Source organism: Typopeltis vanoorti, chromosome 1 (genome assembly GCF_054136105.1).
Source record: "Typopeltis vanoorti isolate ZY-2024b chromosome 1, IOZ_Tvanoo_1.0, whole genome shotgun sequence".
In the NCBI taxonomy this organism is placed as follows: Eukaryota; Metazoa; Arthropoda; class Arachnida; order Uropygi; family Thelyphonidae; genus Typopeltis; species Typopeltis vanoorti.
This window is the reverse complement of record NC_143549.1, coordinates 142,448,657-142,475,560: the sequence shown is the minus strand read 5'-3', so window position 1 is coordinate 142,475,560 and position 26,904 is coordinate 142,448,657. Positions and strand designations below refer to the sequence as shown.

At 35.3% G+C, this 26,904-nt stretch overlaps 1 protein-coding gene across 2 annotated transcripts in view; it reads left to right on the top strand.

Annotated features, from left to right (window-relative positions):
- LOC150110494 (uncharacterized) overlaps positions 1-26,904 on the top strand; it is a 317,332-nt gene that overhangs the window by 182,425 nt on the left and 108,003 nt on the right. For both annotated transcript variants that reach the window (XM_090399521.1, XM_090399529.1), the window contains 4 exons: positions 1,610-1,867; positions 12,326-12,454; positions 15,766-15,894; positions 25,058-25,186. In XM_090399521.1, coding sequence (XP_090255647.1) covers positions 1,610-1,867; positions 12,326-12,454; positions 15,766-15,894; positions 25,058-25,186 — 645 coding nt within the window. The remainder of the gene's footprint in view (positions 1-1,609; positions 1,868-12,325; positions 12,455-15,765; positions 15,895-25,057; positions 25,187-26,904) is intronic.

The window sequence follows — 26,904 nt, the reverse complement described above, 5'->3', positions numbered from 1 at the left end:
TGTAAGTTGACTTCTTTCCAAGCAGTGTATTCAAGATGACAGCAATTTTGTAATTCTATGCATGTTTTGAGCTTAGGGTAAATTTTGCATCTCACTAAAGAAAATATCCTTGTGAATTAATCTCATCTCTTCTCCAGTGTCTTTCAGTTACATGATGTTTGTTGACTTATTAGCCACACACAGTTCTTTCAATAACCTCATAGATGAAAATCAGGACTGTGGGAAACTTCTCGCATTGAGTCTTGAAATGGTTATTGCCTCCTAAAGTGCTTTGCTAGCCATAATCCTGCTAGAACCAGAATTTATCCAAAAGTGAAGCATAAAATTATGCCATTTTTTTTTTCAAAAACATTTCGACTATATCCACATGCTGCTTCTTTGTGACAGTGACATTCCTTCCATGCTCTTCAAAGAAGATGGAACTAATTAGATCTCTCAAGGAAATTGCTACCTCAAACAATTGATTTTTCTATAAAGGTCTTTCTGCAAATTCTTGCAATGACTGTGACCACGCATGACGATGTTTTACAAACTTACTTTTCTGTGGAAATTAAAATGAACTTTGTCTGACAGTCAAAGAAAGCTAAGAAAATTTGGACTGTTCTCAATTTGAGCAAGAAATTTGACAGTCATTGCCTTTCTTTTTAGTTTCTCTTAATCATAGAGCTTCTACTTGGTCTATATAGAGTATTAGTATTGAGATGATCAACAAGAGTCCTCCTGAGCATTTTTCTGGCAATTCCAAGTGATTGATTTCTTTTTCTAATGGATCGTTTTGGGCCTCTTTCCATAGATAATCATACCATTTCAACAACTTCTTTGGTTTGCTTTCTGGGTATTCCTGAGTGCCTTGGGTGGCCACCAGATTTTGAAATAAGATTTAAGACAGTTCCATATGTCCTGAATCTGTCCACTCAACTATGTATGCTTTAGAGGGTACTTTTTGAAACTCTTCAGCTCATTTAGTCTGGAACTACCGATGCTGGAAGTAATTTTTAATTCAGAAAATGGGAAGTTCTAGCTTGCAATTAAGTCTTGATGTGTTCTTTGGCATTGTTTCTCGTGTATCCAAGGATAAGATCTGAACTAAGACAATTAAATATTTATGTTTAAAAATAATTGTAAATATGCCCTGTTTTTTTTGGTCACCCTATATGTGTGTGTGTTTTCATTCATATGCAAATTAATTCATATATATGTATGAATGCACAAATTTGTCTATTAAAGACAAATTTGGGGAGGTCTGCATGTATTCGAAACGTTTTCAGAGGTGGTTTCACCTAGTTTCTGATGAGAAACAACAATTCAGAAGAGCTCACTTAATAAAAGGTATATTTACAAACTCCTGGACAACATCTACATCTTTTAAATAATTCAATATCAAGGCAATACTCGTGGTGAAGGTTGTGTTCTCTTAACACTGTTTGCTTACGTAGTCACTACTTAGAACCAGTCTAAAATTTGCATATTTTATTATTAAAAATAAAAATTATGCTTAAAGAATTTTCAAATATTTTATATTTAATATATAAAATATAATATATATTCTTTAAGAATGATAAATTTCATTGACAGTAATATATACGTAACAAATTTGTTACCCTACTAGCCTGTTCACCAGGGACTTATGGTCTTAAATGTCAGCAGCCCTGTGCTTGTGAAAATGGAGCCAAGTGTGATCACATCAGTGGAGCATGCACATGTGGCCCTGGGTGGAGAGGAACTTACTGTGAAAGGGCTTGTCCAGAAGGATTTCATGGGATTGATTGCCAGAATAACTGTGATTGTGGACGTGGAGTATCATGTCATCCTGTTACTGGAGCTTGTTATTGTCCACCTGGGTCATCTGGAAGGGGTTGTAAAAAAGGTAAGTGATTAATGTACTAGATTCTACATTCAGTTAAATTTCCTTTCACAATGTAATATTCAATGTTGATTTTAAAATTATATCCATAGAATACCATGGGAATTATTATTATTACACTGGCATCTCCATGGAATCCATAAGACTCATTGAGGATGAACATATGCAAACAGATTACTATCTGTACTGTAGTAATTTATTATATTAGAGGGACATCTAAAAGAACTCTAAACATACTTAATAAATACCAAGCACAATCCATCTCTAAACTAATAATCAATATTAGTGATAATCAATATTACTGATAATGGGTGGTTGAAATCCCCATTATCAGTAATGAGGAGTGTACAGGATGTACCATAAATGTAAACTTGACTATTATGGACAGTCTTCCAGATCTTCAGCTGAACAGAAAAGAATAAAAATTATATATTTATGAAGATAGAAAAAAACAGACTAGCGAACTATGTGCACAACATGTTTCATAGATTAAAATAGAGAAAACCATCACCTTAAAAAGATGCTACTTCAGAAATGAAAGATATCCTATCAACCAGCATATATTATATCAACTTTAAATAAATTTGGGTGCAAAAAAAAAAAACTGCCAAAGCTTTGGGGGAACTTTCATCCTCTTACATGAGGAGTATAAGGTGCAGGATGAGTAGGTGACAAGTGCAGTGGGGAAAGAAAAATTGACATATAAAGGGACATTGGCTGAAGCAGTAAACCAATACCATAGAGAATTCTAGTTATGTTGCTAATAGAACAAAGGGTAAGTATGGAAAACTGACTTTACTTGTTCACTCTGCTGAAGATAATGGAAATGCTCAATGAATGAGCATTTCCATTATCTTCTTATGTTGCATAAAAATAGGATGGAGTAAAGAAGACTGACAGTTCAATGATGAGAAGTGTTTAGAATAATAAGCAATCTTGATGTTAATGTGTGGAACTGGATGTGATCGTATATTGTGAGAATTTTGAAAGCTGCAGTGCCCTTGACTTGGCTGTTCACCAGAAGTCTAGCAACAGGAACAGTCCAAAAAGAGTGGAAAGAAGAAAATCTAGTGCTATTGCATAAGGGAGAATCCAGCTAAGTAGTATCAAACTACAAGGATAAATAAAGGTGTCAGAGAGAGAGAGAGAGAGAGAATACAAACCTGGATTGATGAGAATGGAAATCTTTGAAGAAAGCAGCATGGGTTTGTTAATAAGAGGTTATACTTTAGTAATTTTGGTTACATTTCATAATAGGGTGACTAATATATTAGACAGAGGAGGGGCTTATACAGAGATTTTTATGGATTTTGCTAATGCATTTGATTGAGTACCACATGATAAACTACTGTTGAAATTTAGCAAGATAGGAATGGATATTCATTTGGTAGCTTGGTTATGGGGATGACTGGCTAATAAAAGCCAGCAAGTTGTGTATGGTGGGGGGGGGGACAGTGTCCTCAAAAAGGAAGGTGACAAGTAGAGTACCACAGGGTTTTGTTCTGGCACTCTTGTTGTTTATTTTATATATCAGTGTGATATAGTTCAGGGCGTGAGAGATAGAGGATATATTTAGTTTTTTGCTGATGATATGAAATGAATAAATTAGGAAAGACAATATCAGGAAGTTGTTCAGATACGATGTTGTTAAAAGGAGATTTGAATAGGTTGGTGCTTTGAGTTGATAAATGGGGATGTCATTTCTATGCTGCTAAGTGTCAAGCTATGCACTTTGGCCAGAGAATATGGAATGAGGTTTATCATATAGAAGGAACTTTGCTTCAGGAAGTGGAGGAAGCAAGGGATCTTGGTGGATAGGGAACTGGAGTTCAGGGTACACATCACAAAAGATTTAAAGGTTACTCAGAAAATTGCTGCTATAATGAGAAGAATGCTGAGATATACGGATATGGAGGTCATAGTTCCATGATAAGGCACTAATTAGGCCTCATTCGGATTTCTGTGCACAGATCTATTCACCTGATTATATTGATGATAAGAAAACATTAGAGGCAGTGCAGAGGCAAAAACTAAGTTGTCTCAGAACTCTAGAATACTGAGTATTGAGGAATGTGATCTTCAGAGCTTTGCAGGTAGGAGGTGGAGGGTGATATAATGGGTGATGCGAGAATGAGCAGTCATTCCTGGAAACCATACAAAGATCATCTGAGCAAGACTCTGAAAAGGAGATTTCTAGCTTGGAAGATGGTGAATAGTGGAATGCATTTCCATAGTGGGTAGTGACTGCTTCATCAAAAGTCCTCACAAGTCGGATCAGACTTGGAGGTTTCACATATCCAAAGTAGCATTGATGTTCATTAATTTTTTTTCCCACAGAATGACTTGTCTGCCCCAAGTATGTCAAATTACATTCATAAGAGATCTAGCTAAAGATAGAGGTGATAGTTTATCTTTTGAAGATGGTAATAGATGAGAAATTTTCTTGATAGGAAATCTGGTAAACACCAGCTTAGGTAAACAAAGGAGGAAGTACGTTTGTCTTTTGTAGATGGTAAAGATGAGAAGTTTTGTTGATAGGAAAATATGTGGGATTAAGGTAAAACTTCTTCAAAATTCTACCAATAGGTTCAGAGATACCAGACATATAAGGGATTGGAACTCTGCAGTATGTCAAAGAATCCTTGGTGTTGGAAGGTAGGAGTCAATTATCTGTTGGATTTAATGGGGATTGTAACCATTTATCATTATTATTATTATTACATAACACCTCTAGGGAGTCCAAAGACTCATCGAGGGAGAGCACCTACTCTACAACTCTCCATTTCCACCAACTGCAACTACCTTCATCATCTACACCAACAGCATCTACCGCCGACCACCACCACCACCACTAGTATTTTCACAGACAATCGCAAACATCCATGCCCACTGCAGGATTCGAACCCGTAGGCCTTTTGGTTGGAGAGTGGATATGTTAACCACTTGGCCAACCAGGTCAGTGAGAAGTTCTTGTTGTAAGCTTGAGGGAAAGGAGTACATATTATGCACTCTATTAATTAGTGACTTAACAACAACAGAGCAGACTTTTAATGAATGTATCTGGCAGTAAAGGGTTTTGGATAAACACTGGTTGACAAAGTACCAGAGGCTGTGCAAGTAAGAAGGATGTCCAAGTAAACTATCACAATTTCTTTTTCCATGGTGAAGTGAAGGCTGTGATCTGATGTAGAAAGGTGGTAAGTTAACTTTCAGAATGATGCCAAACAGCAAAAATGTCATCAATATAATGAAGCCAAAGAGAGGGTTGGGGATGAATGGATGAGAACAAGGTATCTTCCAGATGGTTCAAAAAATATTTTGTCAAATGTAAAGACAGAGGGCTATTTGTGGCTGTGCTTTCAATCTGTTTGTTTTTCCAGCTGAATATCCTGATTGTATAACAAATTCAGAAATCTCCACAACATCAGGAGGGAAATCATCATATAGTAAACTAATAGTGTCAGATAATAAAATGTTGTTAAATAGAGAAACAATGTCAAAACTGACTAACATATTTCACTTTTGTATTTGAATATCAAGAATTAAAAATACCAACAACAATCCAGATCATTCCACACATTTTCCAGATCATTCTAGAATTCCACACATTTTCTTGAAAATGTGTGCAATTCTTGATAAATGATCTCGATTGTCTGATATGGGCAGTTAATAAACATTGTTAATAAATGCTGTGTTGTCCTCACCTGTTTGTGCAATTTTAATTTTATTGTGGTAATTTTCTGTGTTGTCTTTAGTACTTATGAAATGTTGAGATGTGGCTGCTCTATACTTTAGCCCTTTGTCCATTAAGATCTGATTCCAACACCTTATCAGTTACTTATTTTAGCATGTTATATACTATACTGGTGTACATAGCTTTCCATCTCTTCAGTTCAGATCATAACACAGTTTGCATGTAATTGGTTCTCTTTATCCGTATTCTAGCCAGTGCTAGTCTTTTTCAAATTTTCTTGAAATAGGGACTACACCATCTCCGAATTTCTACCAAATATTCGTTAACATAACATTTCATTTCAAGAATTTTATAATATCATTAACATATATGTTATACCATAGTGTCTCAAGAGCAAAATGCCATCAAAGCATTTCATTTGTTATCAGATGAATATACATATCTTTTAAATAGTACTATAATCTAGATAAAAGTTCTTTGTGCTGTTTTTATTTTTGTCACTTGACCTTGAAGATACTCTGAAATTCATAATGGAAGGTTCACCCAGGCTGCTGTGCCTGTACTCCTCTCAACTCAATTTCAGTATACTAATTGCTCTCTCTCTCTCTCTCTCTCTTCTATTCTATTCTATTCTATTCTATTCTATTCTATTCTATTTCATGGTATGCAACCCTTATTCATCATGTAAGGAAATTTTATAAGGACTTTTAAAAAAGAAGGTAAGTTAGTCTCATATGGTAAGGTATAGTATGGTAGTGGCAGGATTTATCTTCCTTGAAATTTTTTCCTCCCCTAAACAGACATGTCTACAGAGAATATGAACATTTAACAGACATAATATGCTGGCCTCATGGATTATTGTGCCCTCACCTGGTGTCCATAGGATGAGCAAATATTGGAAAGGATCCAGATAAGGTGTTTTCCAGTGTGAAGACTGTGTGGTATGAGTATAGATTGAAAAAGTGCCATTTGCAGAGCTCCTTGAATAGGATAAGGAAGGAAGGAGATATAATTGAGACATAAGTTGGTAGGGGATTGTTATCATGTTAATCTAGAAGAGATTTTTCATAGAATCGAGAGAGAGACATTGGTATAAGGAAACTGTATAAATAGGGGTGTAAGCAAGGATGGGGGGGGGAACAGGTTCTTTGCATAGAGTAGTGTTTCTCAAACTTCAGATATCCAAGTACCTCTTCTTAAATTTTCATTATTACCAAGTACCCCTCCTTATCAAAATTTAAAAAAAAAAAAAAAAAAAATCAGCTAACACCTGTTTAGCTGATTTAGCCCTATCTAACTTTTTGGAGACTGAGTGGGCAGTTTAATCTCAACTGGCAGCCAATCAGAGATAGCTGGCCTAAGTCTATCACTAATTAACACTTTCATTGCCAAGCTGAAAATTGGAATTTCGTGTGGTGGCCAAATTTTTTATATTTTTTTATTTAGTTAGCGACGTCCACGCAATAACGCGTGATCGGCCGTTTGGTGAGAACTCGCATCGCGTGATTGGCAATGAACGTGTTAAGCAGCATGCAGTGAAGAGAGACGGCTCAACAAGTGCCATCATCTCGTGGTCTCTAACCTAACACAATACATTTAATGTCTGAAATAATTTGGATTCTACGGTCGATTTTCTTGAGTTTACGGGAAAAAAAATCCGCTTGCCCGTGCCAGAGATCGACTAACTTGGGAAGCGGTCGAAAAAAGGCTTAGAAAAATTTCCTCTAGTCAACGACTAGATTCGAAACAAAGTCATCCTTCGTGTGGGCAAACGCCACATCCACTAAGCTACATATATTTTATTAACAACAAAGCATCTATGTACAATCTGAATAGGAATAAATATATATACATCTATTTAAAATTATATACATTTTGTACATAGTATGCTCATTTAATTGGCATTTTTTCTTTGACATTTCTTTATAGTTTCTTTTTCACATTGTATCTATTATCTGTGTTCATACAATCTTTTTTTACATGATAATCTGCTCAGTGCCTTGCGTTTCCTAAAGTCCTTATACTTCATCTGAGCATTTTTTTTTCTTCAATGTGTCAGGCATTGATATCATTCTATCTTAATCACTTATATTAACATTTAAATTACTATTTCATACATCCTATTTTTCATCTATTTACAATTATATACATGCTGTACATAGTACGCTCATTCTAATTGGCATATTTCTTTGACGTTTCTTTATGGTTTCACATTGTGTATATTATCTGTGTTCATCATCATACGTATCAAGGATTTAGGCCTAGTATGGCCTGTTCCAACCTTAGAAGTCATCGTTTAAGAGGACGTCCTGGTTTTCTTTTTCCTAATGGCTTGTACTTTAAGGCTTGTTTTGGTAATCTTTCTGTTTTCATTCTTTGAACGTGTTCCATCCATCTATGTTTATATTTTTTAATTTTTTCAATTACTGGTTCTTGGTTTAATTCTTTCATAATATCTTCGTTTCTTTTGTGATCAAATAGGGTATACTTTGCAGTTTTTCTCATAAACTTAATTTCTGCTGTTGTTAATCTTTGTTTGTCTTTTTGTTTTATTGTCCAGATTTTGCTTCCATACATTAAGACCGGTAGGGCTAATGTATTGTATACTTTTAGACTGGTTTGTTTTTGAACTAGGTTTGGTTTAAATATAGAGTTAATTACTCCTGTTATTTTTAAATATTTTGCAATTTTTATGTTTATATCTTTTTCATTTTCATAAGTGATCATACATCCTAGGTAGTTAAATGAATTCACCTGTTCTAAGATCTTGTTATCTATTGCAATTTTAGTTCTTGCTGGATCTTGTCCTTTAAAGGCCATAGTTTTTGATTTTTCTGTCGATATTATCATACCATAATCTTTGGATATCTCATTTAGATTTAAAATATCTTTCTGTAAGTTATCTTCAGAATTTGTAATTATTATTTGGTCGTCTGCAAAGAGGAGAGTGTTTAAGTTAACTGTAGGTGAAAGTTTAATTCCTTGATGTAAATTTTTACTCCATTTTATTATTATTTCATTTAAGTAGATATTAAAAAGAGTTGCTGAGAGGGGACATCCCTGTCGGACCCCTTGGTTTATCTCTCTTGTATATGATAGCTCATGATTTAATCTTATTTGTATTTGATTATTTTCATATATACTTGTGACAGCTTTTAGGATATTATTTGCTATTTGTCTTTCTTTTAATATGTTAAATAATATGTTTCTTTTAACTTTGTCAAATGCTTTTTCAAAGTCAATTAATGCAATATGTGTTTCTAAATTATATTCTCTTCTTTTCTCTATTATTAATTTTAGGCAGAAGGCTGGGTCTATACATGATCGTCCTTTTCTAAATCCATTTTGTACCTCTAGAATAAAGTTTTCGGAATATTTCATTAGTTTGCTATTTAAGATTCTGCTGTATATTTTGTAACATGAATTTAGTATACTGATACCTCTATAGTTTTTAGGGTCATCTCTATTACCTTTCTTAAAGATAGGAATCATACAATCTGTGTTCATACAATCTTTTTTTACATGATAATCTGCTCAGTGCTTAGTGTTTCCTAAAGTCCTTATACTCTGGGCATTTTTTTTTTTTTCAATGTGTCATACATTGATATCATTCTATCTTAAGCACTTGATATTATCATACCATTGTATAGCATGTATATGCTATACAATAGTATTATCCACTGAGCTACACAGGCTAATAAATAAATAAATAATTAAAGTATATTTCATTGTAAATGTCTATTTTATTTGAATTTATATGTTCATGTAAAGAAGAAATATGATTTATTTTTAATAGAAGAAAATTTGGAATAGGTTCCTCTTCATTTCCTGTCCATGAAAATCCACATTTCAAGTAATTCATGTCATACTTATGAAGATTTTTCATCTTCTTCCTAGTTGATTCTCTAGAGATGCCAGACGACACACCCTTATCAATTTCATTTGATCCAGATACAATATCAACATTTTCTTGTCACTTACAGCTACTTGTATTTGCTGTATTGATCTCTTTTGTGTGTTTTATAAATCCAGTCTTTAACCAATGATCCATACTTAAGAATTTGAAAGCTAAAAAAAATTACTATATGTACTCGAATATAACTCGAGCTTTTTTCCCAAAATTAAAGTTAAAAATCGTGGTGTGGTGCAAGATATATGCGGGGATTTTCGGAAACTAAAGTTTTCAGAAAAAAACTGAAAATGGTGTGACTTACCAAGAAGCTCCTATTTGCTATCGCTACTTTTGGCATCGGGAACAGTTTCCTTGTGTGCATCGTCAAAGTCATCTACCCAAATAGCTTCATCTTCTTTCCCATTATTTCAAGCAAAAATTACCAGTAATTTACGAGACTTGAGATACATAATGAACAAGCCTTCACAAATGACTAATGAGAAGTAAAAGCAGAGGGTGAAAAGACAGCAATGGTAGGCCAGTAGAGATAGAACAGCTATGAAGAAGTGCATGTGATTGGTGTGGTATTAACAAAAGATCGCGCGAACCAAAGACAAAGGCAAGCCAACAGTTGAGTTGAAATGCTAATTCTCTTCAACCCAATTCCATAATATCTGAAACACATTCACTATATATTTCTTAGCTTTAACACGTCCATGACAGGGGTGGTGTCAAGCAAAACCATATGTTGCACCAACAACATATGGTTTTGCTCGAGTTTATACAGCAGTTTCGGTTAGAGGGGAGATGTGATTCATTAGTGAGTGTTTATATTCCCAGTTGTCTCTAATTGTACTATTTGTTGAGAAATATATTACACAGACTGCAAATGTCTCTGTACTTTATTCAGTGATACATTAAAACTACTGTACTTGTTTTTCAGCGACTTCAGTATGGTGATGCTGTTGGGGAGGGCGTGTTGTTTACAGCAGGGAGCAAGTTACTATTGCCAGGACGTGAACGTCGTGGCGATAGTAACTAAGTCACCAAGTTTCTGGGTGAAAAAATCCCCTATCTCCGTATGAGACCAGCTAACTCACCTTTAGTCGAAAGAGACCGGATAAAGGTTCCTCACAACCAAGGTCTTTCCAATGAAAGGGCTTTGCCTATACCGACTGAGCTATGGAGGCTCTTCCATAGAGGTTGTTACTACTACTAATAATAATAAAAGTAATATCATCTTAGGTCTCTGAAGCCATAATTAGAATCAATCCCAACTCAGATTTTATTGGTGACCTTTTTTGTTTTCTTCCATCTTACTAAACACATAATAAACATATATTCCAGGTACTGAAATAGCTTCAGTAAACCAAAGATGATCTAAAGGTCCCTGGTTGGGATGCAGAGTATAGGACTGGTGGAGATATTTTGGAGGAGATGAAGGATTTGGGGGTTTTGGTAAATAGAGACTTCAAATTCTGTAGACATTTTGCTAAAATTGTGAGGCCAACACAGCAGATTATGGGAATAATATGGAGAACACTGATGTGTAGAAATAAGAATGTTTTGATTCCTTTGTACAAGACTCTGATAAGGCCGCATATGGATTACTGTGCACAGAATTAGTCACCAGGCTTTCAAAAGGGTGATGAGATTTTGGAGTGGGTCCAGAGATGATTGACTAAGTTGGTTTCTGGTCTCTGGAATGTGGAGTATAAAGACAAATTGAGAGAATTTAAATTACAGAGCCTAGTAGATAGAAGGAAGAGGGAGACATGATCGAGACAAATAAGTTGGTAAGGGATAATTACCAGATTAACGTGGATAAAATTTTTCATAGAATATCAGGAGACAGGGGGAGAATGAGAGGCCATTCCTGAAAGCTGTATAAGGTGAGTGTGAGCAAAGGGAGTGAGGAGTAGATTTTTTGCATGGATAATGGTGGGTGATATTGGAATGCATTGCCTGAGAGTGTGATGCATTTAAGTCGAGGTACAATGAGCTGTGCATGTGAGAGTGGGACCTCTCACAATAAGTCTCTTGACTGTATGGAGGTCTGTTGATAATAATAGTAATAATGATAATAATAACACATGAGTATTCTGGTTAGCTCTCTTTGAGAGAATCAGGTTTGTTTTTTTTAATCTCTGCAGTCATTTTGCTTTTCCTCCTACATTTTTTTTTATGATGATTATCCCACACATACCACTACGGTACCGTGTGTGGGCAAGTGATTAAGGAGAAAATGTAGCCCGTTAATATTTCTTAAAGAAACTCAGTGGGGGGAAAACAGTAAGAGGAAGATTGTTCCAAAGGATAGATATGAATGGAATGAAGGAACATGTTGAGAACTTAGTTCAGTGTTTGGAGCTGGACAGTGTGTGGGTGTTGGCCAGTGACTGCTCAAGTTCTTACATGGTTAGAAGAAATTGGAGGAATGGTTAGCAGCCTATTCAGAGGAGCAATGTCCATAAAAGTACCTATAGAAAAGGCACAGTGCTGAAACAGAGTGCCCATGATAAAGTGACTGAATGGAGTCTGTGTGCAAAGGGTCATCTATTAAGTGGATTGCCCTCTTCTGAATATCATCAAGAATTCTTAGGGAAGTCTTGGGTGCTCCATCCAAATGTGGGAATAATCCAAGGTTGGTTGAATCTGAGACTTATAAAGTGTTAGGAGTTGAGAGAAAGAGAATTAATGTCCTGAAAAGAACACCATACTTTTCAAAGGCTGAGGAGGCCATGTAAGTAATATGTGTGTATCAGGAATAATATGTTTGTGCCACTTACTAAACTCTGTAAAGTTACCTACCTTTACTTTTTTTAAATTATCATAAAAATTACAGGTTTATCACAGTAATTGTTTCTTGTTTCAGCATGTCCTGGCAGCACCTTTGGACCCAACTGTACACAGAAATGTCACTGTAAAAATGGTGCAGTATGTGATCCTATTAATGGAGGTTGCCATTGCCTTCCTGGTTGGCATGGAGATTTATGTGAATTGAGTAAGTAAATAATTGATTTTTAAAACTTTTTAAATGAATATATAAATATCAAAAGTGCTTACGTTTTTGATATTTATAATTTTTATAAATATATATATAATATATAAATATATATAAATTTTGTGCATGCTTAAATAAGTCATACCTACTATTTCTGAAAGTTTTTTGTTTATATGAGAACTTAAACATATCTCTAGGTTTTTTCCTTGATATCTCAATTTTTATAGATTAATTTGAAATTTTATGCCATTTAAACTTGTGGCATCATCAGAAATAAGTACGTTTTAGAGAACCAAAACTTAGTTATCTAAAGTCTGATCGAATCTGAGACTGGAAAGTCTCAGATTCGATGTATGCAGTAACCTGTACATGTTGTTCTTTGACATTGACATTTCAACACATTTGTCCAACTGTTCAAATTTAAACGAGTTTGTTCTTATCCACTTTAATTTCATTTAATTATATGTGCCAAGAAATTGTATACTTAATTTCATCCTTTATCCAAGTGTAAGCAAACAAAATTTGCACATGAAGTAACTTCATAACTGGGTTACTTGTATATAGAGGCTAATTTCACATCAATAACTCGCTTAAAGCAGTGCAGTTACAAAAAAACTATCACCATTTGCATGAGTTCAAGTGACTGTACTGTCTAGAGAGCAAACAAATATCCTCTGCAGATTGCTGATATCAGCATCAGTTTGTCCACATGATGCAGGCTAAAAAAAAACTAATCAGAGTGTATTTAGTTGGAATGGGTTACAGTAATAGAGTGGAGATATTGGAAAGATTATTAAATAAAATAAATAGCACATATGATTTATCATATAATTCGTTTTTATAGTACATTCATTATTACTGCCTGTAAATTACTGACTGTAAATTAGAAATTCTGAAAGTCAGCGTTTTGCTCATGCAGTTACTAGGCATGTGCACTCCCTTTTTGAGCAGTTTGTATGCTCATGCACGTGCACACACACACACGCACAGCTTAGAGGGAACATGTCACAAGATATTTTATGTACCTAATGAAAAAAAAAAGAAAGTCATAAAAGTGAAATCTGGTATGTAGCAGGCAATATGGTGTGACCCACTCAGGAAATTACTCATTTGAGAAGTCCTCAAAATACATAATGTGGTGAGACTCTGTCATACTTGAAGTAATGACTTCATGGTTTTGGAAAAAATTTTGGAAAAAATCATAAATGCTATTTATGATTTTTTCCAAAATTGTCAAGTCACTTCACTTTTGGGTAAAGAATCATTTTTAGTAACAAAATTAGACATAATATGAAATACACCTTTTTGCTTCACTTTTTTATTTCCAATCAAATATTACACAGATTCAGCTGTTTATGTCTCAAACAATATTTAACACCATTTAAAACATTATTTATTTTTTTCTCTGAGTATTTTACTTAATATTTGATTTTATTGCCTTTCACTGAAGCAGGAAATAAATTATTATTATTATACAGGTATCTCCATGGAGTCAGAAGACACATTATGAGAGACCATTATTCACATAATAACCTATCATATTTCCCTTAAACTTGTCCACCTCACAACTACCACTGGTAACCCATTCACCACCCTCTAAGCAAAAAAAATCTAGTACAAAGACCCTTGCTGACCACGCTCTTACACAATTTTCATCCTTTCATTCTCTAGCTTCTTGCTATGTACTGAAAAAAAAGTCTTCAGTGTCAATCCTATAAAAACCCCTTTAAGAACTTATATGCTTCTATCATGTCTCCTCGTTTGCATGTCAGCCAGTTTTTGAAGCGTACAGACCTAGATTCAATTCTCATAGGGAACATTCCATAGACTCACCCTAATCTTTGTCACTCGGCTCTGGATTCTCTCCACTACTTCTTCATCCACACAGAATTCAGATGACCAGATCTGCATGCCGTAGTCTATAGATGGCCTTATTAAAGCCTTATGAAAAGGAACAATAACCTCACTATCCTTGCTTGTTAGTTATCCCTGTTTGTTAGCAAGTTCTTCAATCACTATATAATTTAATATTCTATGTTGGTTACCTTTGCAGTTTGACCTCTATACTTCAGATCCCTGTCCACAATTATCCCCAAGTCCCTGGTCTCATCAGTTTCCTACAGTTCAATTCCATAAATATAGTAAACAGCTTGTGATTTCTTCTTTCCAAAGTGCATCACCTTACACTTGGCTACATTAAACTGGCAGCCATTTACCTTTGCCCATACTGCTAGTCCTTTTAAGTCATCCTGCTGGATCTCTACATCACCTTCATTTACTGCCATTCTTCTCAGTTTTGCATCATCAGCAAACAGCTGAATATTTCCCATGAAATCATTTCCTATATCTCTAGTGTACAACAGAAGACCAAATACTGAGCACTGTGGTACCACTAGCCCACCTGTAGTACACCTTCTCCTGGACTTAATGCCTCCATAAACCACTCTTTGATATCTGTTCATCAGTGACCCTTTAATCCAAAGAGCCAGATTCATATCCATATTCATCTGCTCCGATTTATGCAACAGGGTGCCAGGAATCCTATCAAATGCCTTTGCAAAGTCAAGCAGTATCACCGAGTAGCCATTTTCTTTATCCAACTGCATTGTCACTTTATCATAAGAAGTTAACAAATTACTAAGTTAAGACCTACCCTTCACAAAACCATGTTGTCCCTTATAAAGTATTATATTCATATTCACTCAGTCCTGAATTCTGTCTTTTACCAATTTCTCCAATACCTTATCTACCACTCATGAGATACTGATTGGCTCATAATTTGCTGCTTCTATCTTGGAGCCTCCTTTACACAGTGGAACTATTTTGTCCTCTTTCCTTAATTATACAGCTTAGTTAGAGGAGTTGAAAATTCCCCTGCATATTCTCATAATACATGGGTCAATATGATATGTAATCCCATGGCCATGTCCACATTGAATTCTGCAATGTTCTAAGCACCTCCATATCTTCAGTATCTATTTTCCCATCAGTCAAAGTCACATCTGGCAATGCAGTATCACTATTATATCAAAATTCTCTGATTACCCCTCCTTTCACAAAACTTCACCTAGGTCAAAGAATGATGATGATGATTTAATTAAAAAAACTTTCTATTTTTTTCCCCCTTCCCTTGACTGCTTCTTGTGATCTCTTCTTTCCAAAGTGCATGAACAAACTGAGGAGCGTCTCTTTGCTAATAGTTTTTCACTAAATGTTTCCTTGGTTGAGATATTATAATTAAAATAATAATAAACATATGCATTGGAAACTATTACATTTTCTAAAATTAAACGTAATTAATTTCTGTATAGCATGTCCATCCGGATACTATGGATATGATTGTGAGGGAGTCTGTCTGTGTCAGAACGATGCTACCTGTGATCCTCAAGATGGGCGCTGTCGCTGCAAACCAGGTCATAGAGGAAAACATTGTGAAAAAAGTTAGTACTCTTTATTAGAAATCATGCATTACTTTGTTTACTATTTCATTATGTTATTCAAGCTTATGCATGAATGACAGTTACTAAACTTACATTGAATACTTTCCATTTCAAAAAAATAAAAATGTAAATAAACAGGAAACAATTTGTAGTATACTTTAAAAATAATTTTAACTGCATAATGAGACAGTTTTTTCCTGTTGTCAACATGACATTATCTTGCCATGCAAGAATTCAGATCAACCGACAATAAAAAAAATAAATAAAATATATATAAAAAAAAGATTTCAGTGATCCTAAAATTATCTGTCATGTTCAGTTTACCATTGCTTTCCTGATGGCAAATGATGACCTCCATCTCAAAAATTTTTTAATAAATTATTGACAGGAAATTATATTCTTGTTTTAATCAAGTGTGAGCAAACAAATTAGCCTAGTTGTGAAGATACTTCACAACTAGGAAACTAGTATATAGAATCTGTTGATTTCATATAAATTTCCTTAATATCTCATAATTCAAAAAAAAAAAGAAAGAAAAAAATGCACTTCCTTTCAGATATGCATACTGCTATGCAATATGAGAAGGGTCACTAACTAGATCAGTTTGACTGTATAAGTACAGGAATAAAGATCATTTTGTACTTGTGATACTTTAGATCACTAACCTTCAATGATTGGATCAACCTAAAAGGATCATTTTAACTTATTACTCTTGATCCAAATCACTCAACACCCAGAAAAGCCTGAGCTCCACCCAGTGACAGGCAAAATTCTACAACTGAGATGAACAACAGATCTCCAAGTGGCCAATAATAACTACTCATCTCCTAGGGCAAGAACCACTGAAGGGATCTTATCAAAGTCATCTCAATAGAAGCTATGCTATAGGCAAGCATCCAATAGGTGCAGTGATCAAAACAGTTTAATAGGGTCTTCTCCAAAAACTAAGTGATCCTTCAGATCACTCAAATCTCAGTAAGTGACCCCAAAGGATCATTTGACTCATTAACCCTTGGTCACTCCAAGATACTCAGTGACAGGTGAAAACCTATACCATGAAGAACCATTCATGTCCTAGATCAACTACTTGTCAAAGGGTCCTGATCAAGGCCATGTCAGCAAGCATCTGCTGAAATACAGTGATCAACACCACTTCAGTAAGAAACCACTTTTGCAGAAAACTGCAACCATGGAAAACTACATCAGTGGTGATAGCCAGATCTAGGAAGACACTGAGATAAAATCAATGCAAAAATCATACATTTTCCATATAAAAGTAGTAAAATGGCATATCATCATATTATTAAAATACTGTAATCAGATATAGTTGTAGAAAGTTTTTTTCTTGGATATTAAGTAAATTATAATAAATTATCTTCTTGTTTTAATCTCCTATACCCAAGCATAAGCAAACAGTTCAATTCCCTTAGTATCCTATAATGCAAAGCATACTTCCTTTCTGATGTGTATATTGTTGTGATAGATGTATATGTATATATTGCTATACACAGATTTTTTTTTTAATTTATTTATTTGCCACTATCTATAAATTTTCTATCTCAACAGATCTCTCAAAAATTTTTCTATCAAAACATTTTGCAGTCTAGCTTCCCTTTATCACTTTAATTTAACAACTCCAACTGCCTCATTTTTTTCTACTTGAAAACCAATTAACTGGAGGATTTGCCAAAGCATTTTTTTTAATTTTTAATGTTGCTCCCACCCACAATTGGTTTTGTAAACCTATAGTAAATTTGTACCATAAGTAAGCAAAAAGATATGAAAAACTTTGCACTACACATCTCACAGAACTCTAGAATATCTACTTTTGAAACATAAAATGCTGTTCTACAAACATTCTTCATTGAGCCTCTGATAATCTTGTATAGTGAACAAGATTTCCAGAATTTAGTTTCTTCTTTTGCATTTTCATGGTTATTTTCAAGTGTGCATCAGAATTAGCATGGATAATTCTCATACTTGCTTCACAATCTATTAAAATATGCTCTCCAGATATTCAACAGTCCTCAACTCAACTCCAGACTCACAAAACAAATATTTCTTCCTCTTCATTTATTCCCCTACTGCTATGCTCTGGAACAGTCTCCTCTCTTATTATTATTATTACGGGCAACTCCAAGGAGTCGACAGACTCATCGAGGGAGGCCCTAACATCATGTCAAGAACAACTATTCGACATTCACACAGTATCTATCATACCTCGCATTGAACTCATTCACAGTCAAGGCACCCACAACAGACTCTGGCAGCTTATTCCACTCATTCACCACTCTCCAAGTAAAAAACCTAGCTCTAACACCCTTGCTAACCACATTCTTGCTCAGCTTCCATATATGGCCCCTAGTCCTCCCACCACCAGTCCTATTCTCAAAAATATCTTCTGAATTAATGTTATAGAAACCCTTCAGTAATTTGAATGTCTCAATCATATAACCCCTTTTCTGCCTATCAACCAATTTCTGCAACCCACAAATCTTCAACCTGTTCTCATAAGGTTCATTCCATAGACCTGCTATCATCTTGGTCACTCATCTCTGGATCCTCTCCACCTCCTTCCCATCAAGAAGAAACCCTGGCGCTCATATCTGGACAGTAGTCTAGATGGGGTGTTATCAAGTCTCGATACAGAGGAACAGTAACTTGTTTGTCTCTGCTTGTTAAAGTATTTTTCAGCAACCAAGTGATTTGATTAGCTTATTTAGCCACTTTTGCTATGTGCCCCCTAAACTTCAACTCCCTATCCACCAACACTCCCAAATCCCTGGCCACATCAATCTCCTGGAGTACGGTTCCACCAATGTGATATACTGCTGCTAATCTTTTCACCCCAAAATGCATAACCTTACACTTTGCCACATTAAATTGACATCCATTTTCCTTAGCCCAGTCCTCCAAACTATCCAAATCATCTTGCAAAATTTTGATATCCTGTGCACTCACTATTGCTTTACCCACCTTTGCATCATCAGCAAACAAGTGAACACTTCCTTTCAGATCCTTTCCTATATCATTAATGAATAAATTGAAAAGTAGCGGTCGAAAAACTGAACACTGCGGCACACCACTATGCTTTACCTACCTTTGCATCATCAGCAAACAAGTGAACACTTCCTTTCAGATCCTTTCCTATATCATTAATGAATAAATTGAAAAGTAGTGGTCGAAAAACTGAACACTGCGGCACACCACTAGTCACAGGCCGTCTTTTGGACTTTACTCCTGAATAAACTACTCTCTGATACCTCTCCATCAACCACCCTCTTATCCATCTCACCAACCCTATATCCATCCCCATATGCTGCAGTTTACTGATTAGATGTGGTATCCATGTGGTATCCTGTCAAAAGCCTTAACAAGGTCCAGTAGAATCACTGCAAACCCATTACCCTTATCCAGTTCAGCCATCACTGTGTTATAAAACGTGGCATGATCTACCCTTCACAAAACCATGTTGTCCCCCATACAGTATCCCATTTTCATCTATCCAATCCTGTATTTTTCTCTTGACTAATTTCTCCAAGACCTTGACAACGATTCCTGATATGCTAATCGGTCGGTAATTTACAACAGCAGTCTTGGAACCTCCTTTATGCAGTGGAACTATTTTCCTCTCTTTCCACCCCCTCGGGACTAACCCAGACCCGAGACTCAAATTAAGCAAAATGGTCAAGGGCACTGACAGTTCTTTAGCCGCTTCACGTATGACACGAGCTGGTATACCAACCAATCCCACAGATGTATTGACATTGAGGTTTTGTAATAGACTAGTCACCTCCACTTCATCCACCACAGTTCCTGTATAATCTATTGGTTCATTCATTCATGCAATGTCACCACCTGGATAATATACTCTTGCAAAGTGCTCACTCAGTAATTCCACTATATCAACTGATTCGGTTACCTCCCTACTATCGGCATTCTTTAAAATCATTCTGCCATATACATTTTTTCTTTTACTTGCAACATATCGAAAAAACTGTTTGGGGCTCTCTTTAGCCTGCATGGCTAATGTTCTTTCATAATCCATTTTTGCTTTTTTTACCACACTCGTTACTATTCTGGCTTGTGCTTTATACCGTTCATGTGCCTGCCGGTCACCTTTCTCCTTAAATTCTCTCGATAGTTGTTTCTTTTTTTGCAGCTCAAGCTTAATGGTGTTATTCATCCATTTAACCCCAACTTGATTTATTATTTGGTGTCTAGGTATACAGTCAGCCATTGCCTCCTGCAAACACTTCTTAACCACCTCCCATGCACGGTCAACATTTAGCCCTTGCAGTTTTACATGCCATGGCACTGAACCAATCAAACTCCTAAGCTTGTCATACATACCAGCCCAATAATTCCACATGTACCCTGTCTTAATTGTAAATTCCACACCTTTAGCCACCTCCCAAATCAAGACCCTATGATCACTCTCACTAATTGGTGGCAACATGGTCATATTCATTACAGCCAAATTCTCAGATGTAATTACTAAGTCAAGCACTCTCTAACCCTAGTATTTTCCATTATATGCTGTTGCAGATAGTTATCCCTTAATAACCGCATAAAATCCAATTCCTTCCTCTCATGTGTCCTCACCTCCTTCCAATCAATGTTACCATAGTTGAAATCTCCCATAATAATTACCCTCCTTCCACTCATTTCTTCTATTTGCTTATGCATACTATCTCCACCATCTATTCCATCACCTGGTTTATAGCAGCACCTAACTGTATATTTTGTTCTGCTAGTTTCAATCTCACACCAAATAGCATCAAATGTGCTCTTTTCTCTATCCTGCAGTTCCACTTCTATTCTCCTTGGCTGTAGCTCATCAGCTATCATCAACACCATTCCTCCCCCCATTGTCTCGTCTTTATTTCCTAAAGAGTGAATCGAAAAATATAATCGAATCCAATGCTAAGAAGTGTCATCGCTCTTCTCATCGTGATAAAAATGTACTTATAGCTTGAATCGCACACACACACACACATAATTACTATTTTTTTAATGATAAAGTGCTAGTGTGAACCATATTTCAGCCAATTATATTTGCCTGCATGAACTAATACTTTAATCTCTGAATTTTGTTTCTCACAAATTTTTTTTGTGATATTATATATATACTAGGGGGCTCCTCCTAATATATATATAATAGCCCCCCCCCCCCCCCCCCCCGAGTTCCGGGCTAGTAAGGTGGTAGGACAAAAAACGTTTAAAATTTCGGCTTATCTTTATATATATATATGCATGGAGGTTCATTTACTCAGTTGTTAAACATATTTTTTAAAAGAATTGAATGACATAAACCGAGAAAAAAGGAAAAAGGTTTAATAGTATCACACAACTAGTTTCGGTTTTTTACAGCCTTCTTCAGGTGTTTTTATAAAAGAAAAGAAAAAACATTAAACATTGAAGAAGATAAAAAATTGTGAATAGCAGAGGAAAGTCACTATACATATTTAACGTGAAAACGTTGTAGTTAACGTATTCAAAGCTGTTCCTTCGTTGGCCACATTGTTGGGTGCGTATAGCATCTCGTGAGCGCCAGTATTTGATCACAGCAGAATGACAGTCTGGGAGGTTATAGCTTAAATTATTATTTAAATGTACAGGGTTGAGGATGATTTCTCTAGATTCTACAATTTTTCTCTCCAATTCTTCATGGCAACGAAAAATGTTGTTAGATCTATCCCAAAGTCATAAAATCCCAAAGGATTTTATGACTATGGTTTTCATCATCAGAATTGGCTGAAAAAAGGATATGGCTGGATAAAGCACTGGCACATGCGCTCTTGTAAGCAATGTCCCTCCTGTGCTCCTCCATATGCAATTCAATAGACTTATCCGTCTGGCCAAAGTAAGGAATGTCACAGTCACACCATATCTTATATACACCAGGATATTTTAGATTGTGATGGCTAGGCTTAGGATGGCTCACTAGAGAGCAGATCTTAAGAAGTGGAGTAAATAAAGTTCTAATGTTATATTTTTTGAGAACCTTGGCAAACTTTTGAGAAACTGAGCTTATGTATGGTATTGATATATTGCCTTTAACATTATTCATTTCTTCAGTATGGCAGCTAGGAGGATTAAAAAGGAATTTTTTAGTAAATTTTTGAAAATAACCATTCACTGTGAAAGTAGATCTAAGAAAATTGATTTCTTTACGAAGTTCATCTGGGTTGTTAAGAAGAGAGCGAGCTCAATGTCCCAAAGTAGAAATACTTCCAAGTTTCTGAGGAGGAAAATGATGGGACTGACTATGGAGATATCTATTGGTGTATGTAGGTTTTCTGTACATCGCAATTTTAAGTTTTTCAGAAGAACAGGTCAGTTTCACGTCCAAGAAAGGCAGGGAATATTTTCTCCTAGTCACCATACTGAAGAAATGAATGATGTTAAAGGCAATATATCAATACCATAAGCTGAGTTTCTCAAAAATTTGCCAAGGTTCTCAAAAAATATAAGATTAGAACTTTATTTACTCTGCTTCCTAAGATCCGTTCTCTAGTGAGCTGTCCTAAGCCTAGCCATCACAATCTAAAATATCCTGGTGTATATAAGATATGGTGTGACTGCGACATTCCTTACTTTGGCCAGATGAATAAGTCTATTGAATTGCATATGGAGGAGCACAGGAGGGACATCGCTTACAAGAATGCACGTGCCAGTGCTTTATCCAGCCATATCCTTTTTTTCGGCCGATTCTGATGATGAAAACCATATAATCATACAATCCTTGAAAACCATATAATCATACAATCCTTTGGGATAGATCTAACAACATTTTCCATTGCCATGACGAATTGGAGAGAAAAATCGTAGAATCTAGAGAAATCATCCTCAACCCTGTACATTTAAATAATAATTTAAGCTATAACCTCCCAGACTGTCATTCTGCTGTGATCAAATACTGGCGCTCACGAAATGCTATATGCACCCAACAATGTGGCCAGCGAAGGAACAGCTTTGAATACGTTAACTACAACGTTTTCACGTTAAATATGTATAGTGACTTTCCTGTGCTATTCACAATTTTTTATTTTCTTTAATGCTTTTTCTTTTCTTTTATAAAAAAACCTGAAGAAGGCTGTAAAATGCCGAAACTAATCGTGTGATATTATTAAACCTTTTTCCTTTTTTCTCAGTTTGTCATTCAATTCTTTAAAAAAAAATATACATATATATATATATATATATATATATATATATATGTTAAAGATACCAAGCAATTTTATAAGCTAGGTTTTAATCCTTTTTCCCAAGTAAGTAAACAGACAAATAAGTCAAGTTTGTGCCTGCATGTAGTGCAAATCTGAGGCAATCGTGGTAAAGGTGGAGTAGGCTCCGATCACTTTCCTTAGTATTTTCCCCTAATGCAAAGCATATCCCCTTGCAGAGATGTATGATGCGCTGCATTAAAGGCAAGGGCCACTACCCAGACCAGTTTCGACGTTTACTGAGATCTCGTCAGTGGGAGCCAGACCTAAAAATGCCAAGATTGAAGTAATGCAGAGCTTATAAATTTTACCTGAACAAGTTGCCACAAGGTGCTTTGACCTTATTAAATAAAAATCTCAGGATGAGAGTAAGATGTAGAAAGTCTTTTATCTTGAGTATATACTATGTTAAAGATACCAAGCAATTTTATAATCTAGGTTTTAATCCTTTTTCCCAAGTAAGCAAACAGACAATTAAGTCAAGTTTGCACATGCAGGTGCAAACTTGTTTCACTATGCTCCCAAAACTTCGATCCGTACTTAATAAACCTAAAGAGAAACATCTTCCAACTCAGTTTCCAGGAGTCTACAACATCTTATGTGATTGTGGAAAGCCATACTATGGCCAAACCGCTAAATCCATCCTTCTTCGTCTGGAAGAACATCATAGAGATATTTCCTACAACAGGACTACAGCCAGTGCTCTCTCTGGCTACGTTCTTTTCTCCGTTAACTCAGATGAAGGTCGCCAACACATTGTGGACTGGACACAAACTTCTAATATCCATGTGTGCTATGTTGAACTTGAAAGATTGTCGAGTCCAGAGAAATTGCATTACATTCTTCCCATATCAATAACTCTCTAAGTTTCAATCTTTCTGATACACACATTGCCTCTGTTCAATACTGGCACACTCATGACAGCACATAGTCAGCTTTTATTTGGAACTCAATCTCACATTACTGTTTTCAAAATGTATTACTGTTTTCAAAATGTACTAAAATGCCTTTTGTGCTAGTACTGTTAATGCAATTTTTAAGTCTGTTATTTTTTGTATATTTCTTTGGTTGTGATACCTGAAGAAGTTGATCCATTCAACGAAACTAGTAGTATCTTTTTAAATAAACCATGCCATCTCTTTATCTCTCGGTATCAGTCATTTAAAATAAGTTTTATATTATATATATATATATATATATATATATATATATATATATATATATATATATATATATATATATGAAAGAATGATCATTAACTTGGTTAACATACATATTTTTTTAAAAAGAGAATTGAATGACTAGAACCAAGACCCATTTAAGTAAAAAACTTTTTACTTAAATCTCAGTTCTTGTCATTCAATTCTTTAAAAAAAAAAATTAAAAAAAAAAAAAAAATATATATATATATATGTGTGAATTGACCAATTTTTAGAGCCTCCATAGCTCAGTCAGTATAGATGAAACCCTTTGGTCTGGAAGACCTGGGTTCGATTCCTGTCAGTGACGTGAGGAACCTTCCTCTTTCAACTACAGGTGAGTTAGCTGGTCTCATACTGCTAACTCACCTTTTAGTCATTTTTATTTCTTTTCCCCATGTTTTTCATCCCCCAGAACAGGCAAACTGACCCCATGAACATACATGGATTACAGTCATGAATACGTCCCAGCCATATGCCGGTCCCGAGCCTGGATAAAACTGGGGAAAGCAATGGTGAACTGCCCTGTAAAAATCTCACCAGGAATACTTTGTGGGCAATGCCTGCAAAGTCACCTACGGTTGGAAATGACTGAAAGGGAAAATCAGTTAAAATCAGACCGGATTTTCTGGTTTGTTGAAATGTTTTCAGATCTGTGTAAAATTCTTAAAAATTAATTTTATGAAATTAAATCCTTTAATTTTTACATGAACTTTGTTCCTCTCTTTGATTCAGTTTGCCCCACAAGACATTATGGAAAGCACTGTAACCAAATATGTGAATGCAAAAGTGATCTACCATGTGATCATGTTACTGGTGATTGCACATGCCCAAAAGGAAAGACCGGGAAAAGTTGTGAGCAAAGTAAGTTCTTTAATGAACATTTAAAAGTTTTTGAAAATGAATCTATTTGTGCGTAGAATTTTATTTTTAATAGTAGGATTTTGTATTTTGGTAGTGTTGTTAAAGATTTTGAGTGTTTGTCACAACTAATATATTAATAAGTCATTTTTTATTAGCAGTTATTATATTTACATCTTAGTGAAACCACATTTTGGTAGTAAAATTGCACAATAGTAATTGAAAATAATTAGACCCTGAGTGATCATTATTCATCAACATCTTCCTCATCTGCCCAAGGTGGGTTGAGGCTACCATGAACAATAGCTACCCAGTCCAATCTATCAGCAGCCAAATTATTTAAATTTGGCTGCTGATAGATTATTTAAATCTGTAAGAGTTCAGATCACTTATACTCTTAATGTTTTCTAACTGTTTTCATCTAGGTCTTCCAAGTAATATCTTTTCTTCTACTCTTCTGTTTTGAAGAATTTGAGGAAACCTTTTAGTAGACATTCTGTACATGTGTCTATACACTGTAACTGTGTTTCTCTGATTCTTGTTTTTAATGAAATATGAGTATTGTTGTGTAATTCTTTTCTGATCTCCTGACTGCTTTCATTTCAGTTTATGTTGTTTTATTTATTTTCCTCAAATGTTTTCAAGGCTGATCACTCTTTGTTCTTCCTTCTGTCTGAAAATTGATGTCTCTGCACCAAAAAGAACTCTGGTGAGTACCAGTGAACTATAAACTTTGATTTTAAGTTCTTTGGAGAGATGTGTATTTTTCCATATATTTGTTTGGTCATAGTAGACTATCATAGATTTATTCTATGTTTAATAGTTTCTTCATAATTTAGCCTGTATGTGATCAAGGTGTTTAAATAACTGAATTTTTAAACCTGTTCCAGTTTATTTCCTTCTGCTTCTAAGTTTTTCTCAATTTCTGCTATTGTCATTGTTTTGGTTTTAAGTTTTCCTTATTATTAATAAATATTACTATATCATCTGCATATTTCATATGATGTAAATTTTGTTGATAATTGTAAATGAGTATAAACTGCATCAGTTGTAGATTATTATTATTAGTCCCGTCGGTGACGTGAGGAGCTGAAGGATCTTCCTCAGCCATAGCCAAGTTAGCCAGTCTTGGGCGTGGACAGCAGGGTTTTTTCCCCAGTTTAATCTGGGGTTTTTCATCCCACAAAGCAGGCAAACTGGCCTTGAGAACTCAACACTACAGGCCATAGGATACACCGGGGGCATAAGGCTGACCACCTTATCCTGTAAACGGAGTGAGGTCTGATGATCAATGGACCCTCGACACCGCAAGGTAAAAGAGGGTATAAGGAAGATGAGATGAGATTATTATTATTATTATTATTATTATTATTATTATTATTATTCAGGCCTCCATGGAGTCAAAAGACTCATCGCGGGAGGTCCTTCCTAAGAAACATAAAGTCTATCAAGACTCGTTGAGGGGAGGTCCCAACTAAGAAACACAAAATCTATCATAGCACTCTTTAAACTCATTGACTGTTATCGCTCTCACCACTCCATCAGGCAATGCATTCCATGGTTCAACAACCCTCCATGCAAGAAACCACTCCCCACCCTCTTGTTCACAGTTTCCTTTCGTAACTTCCAGGGATGGCCTCTTCTCATCACTCCTTCCCACTGTTCAACCAAACGAAAGAATCCTGTAACCACCTCTAAACAGTTTAAAAGTCTCAATCATA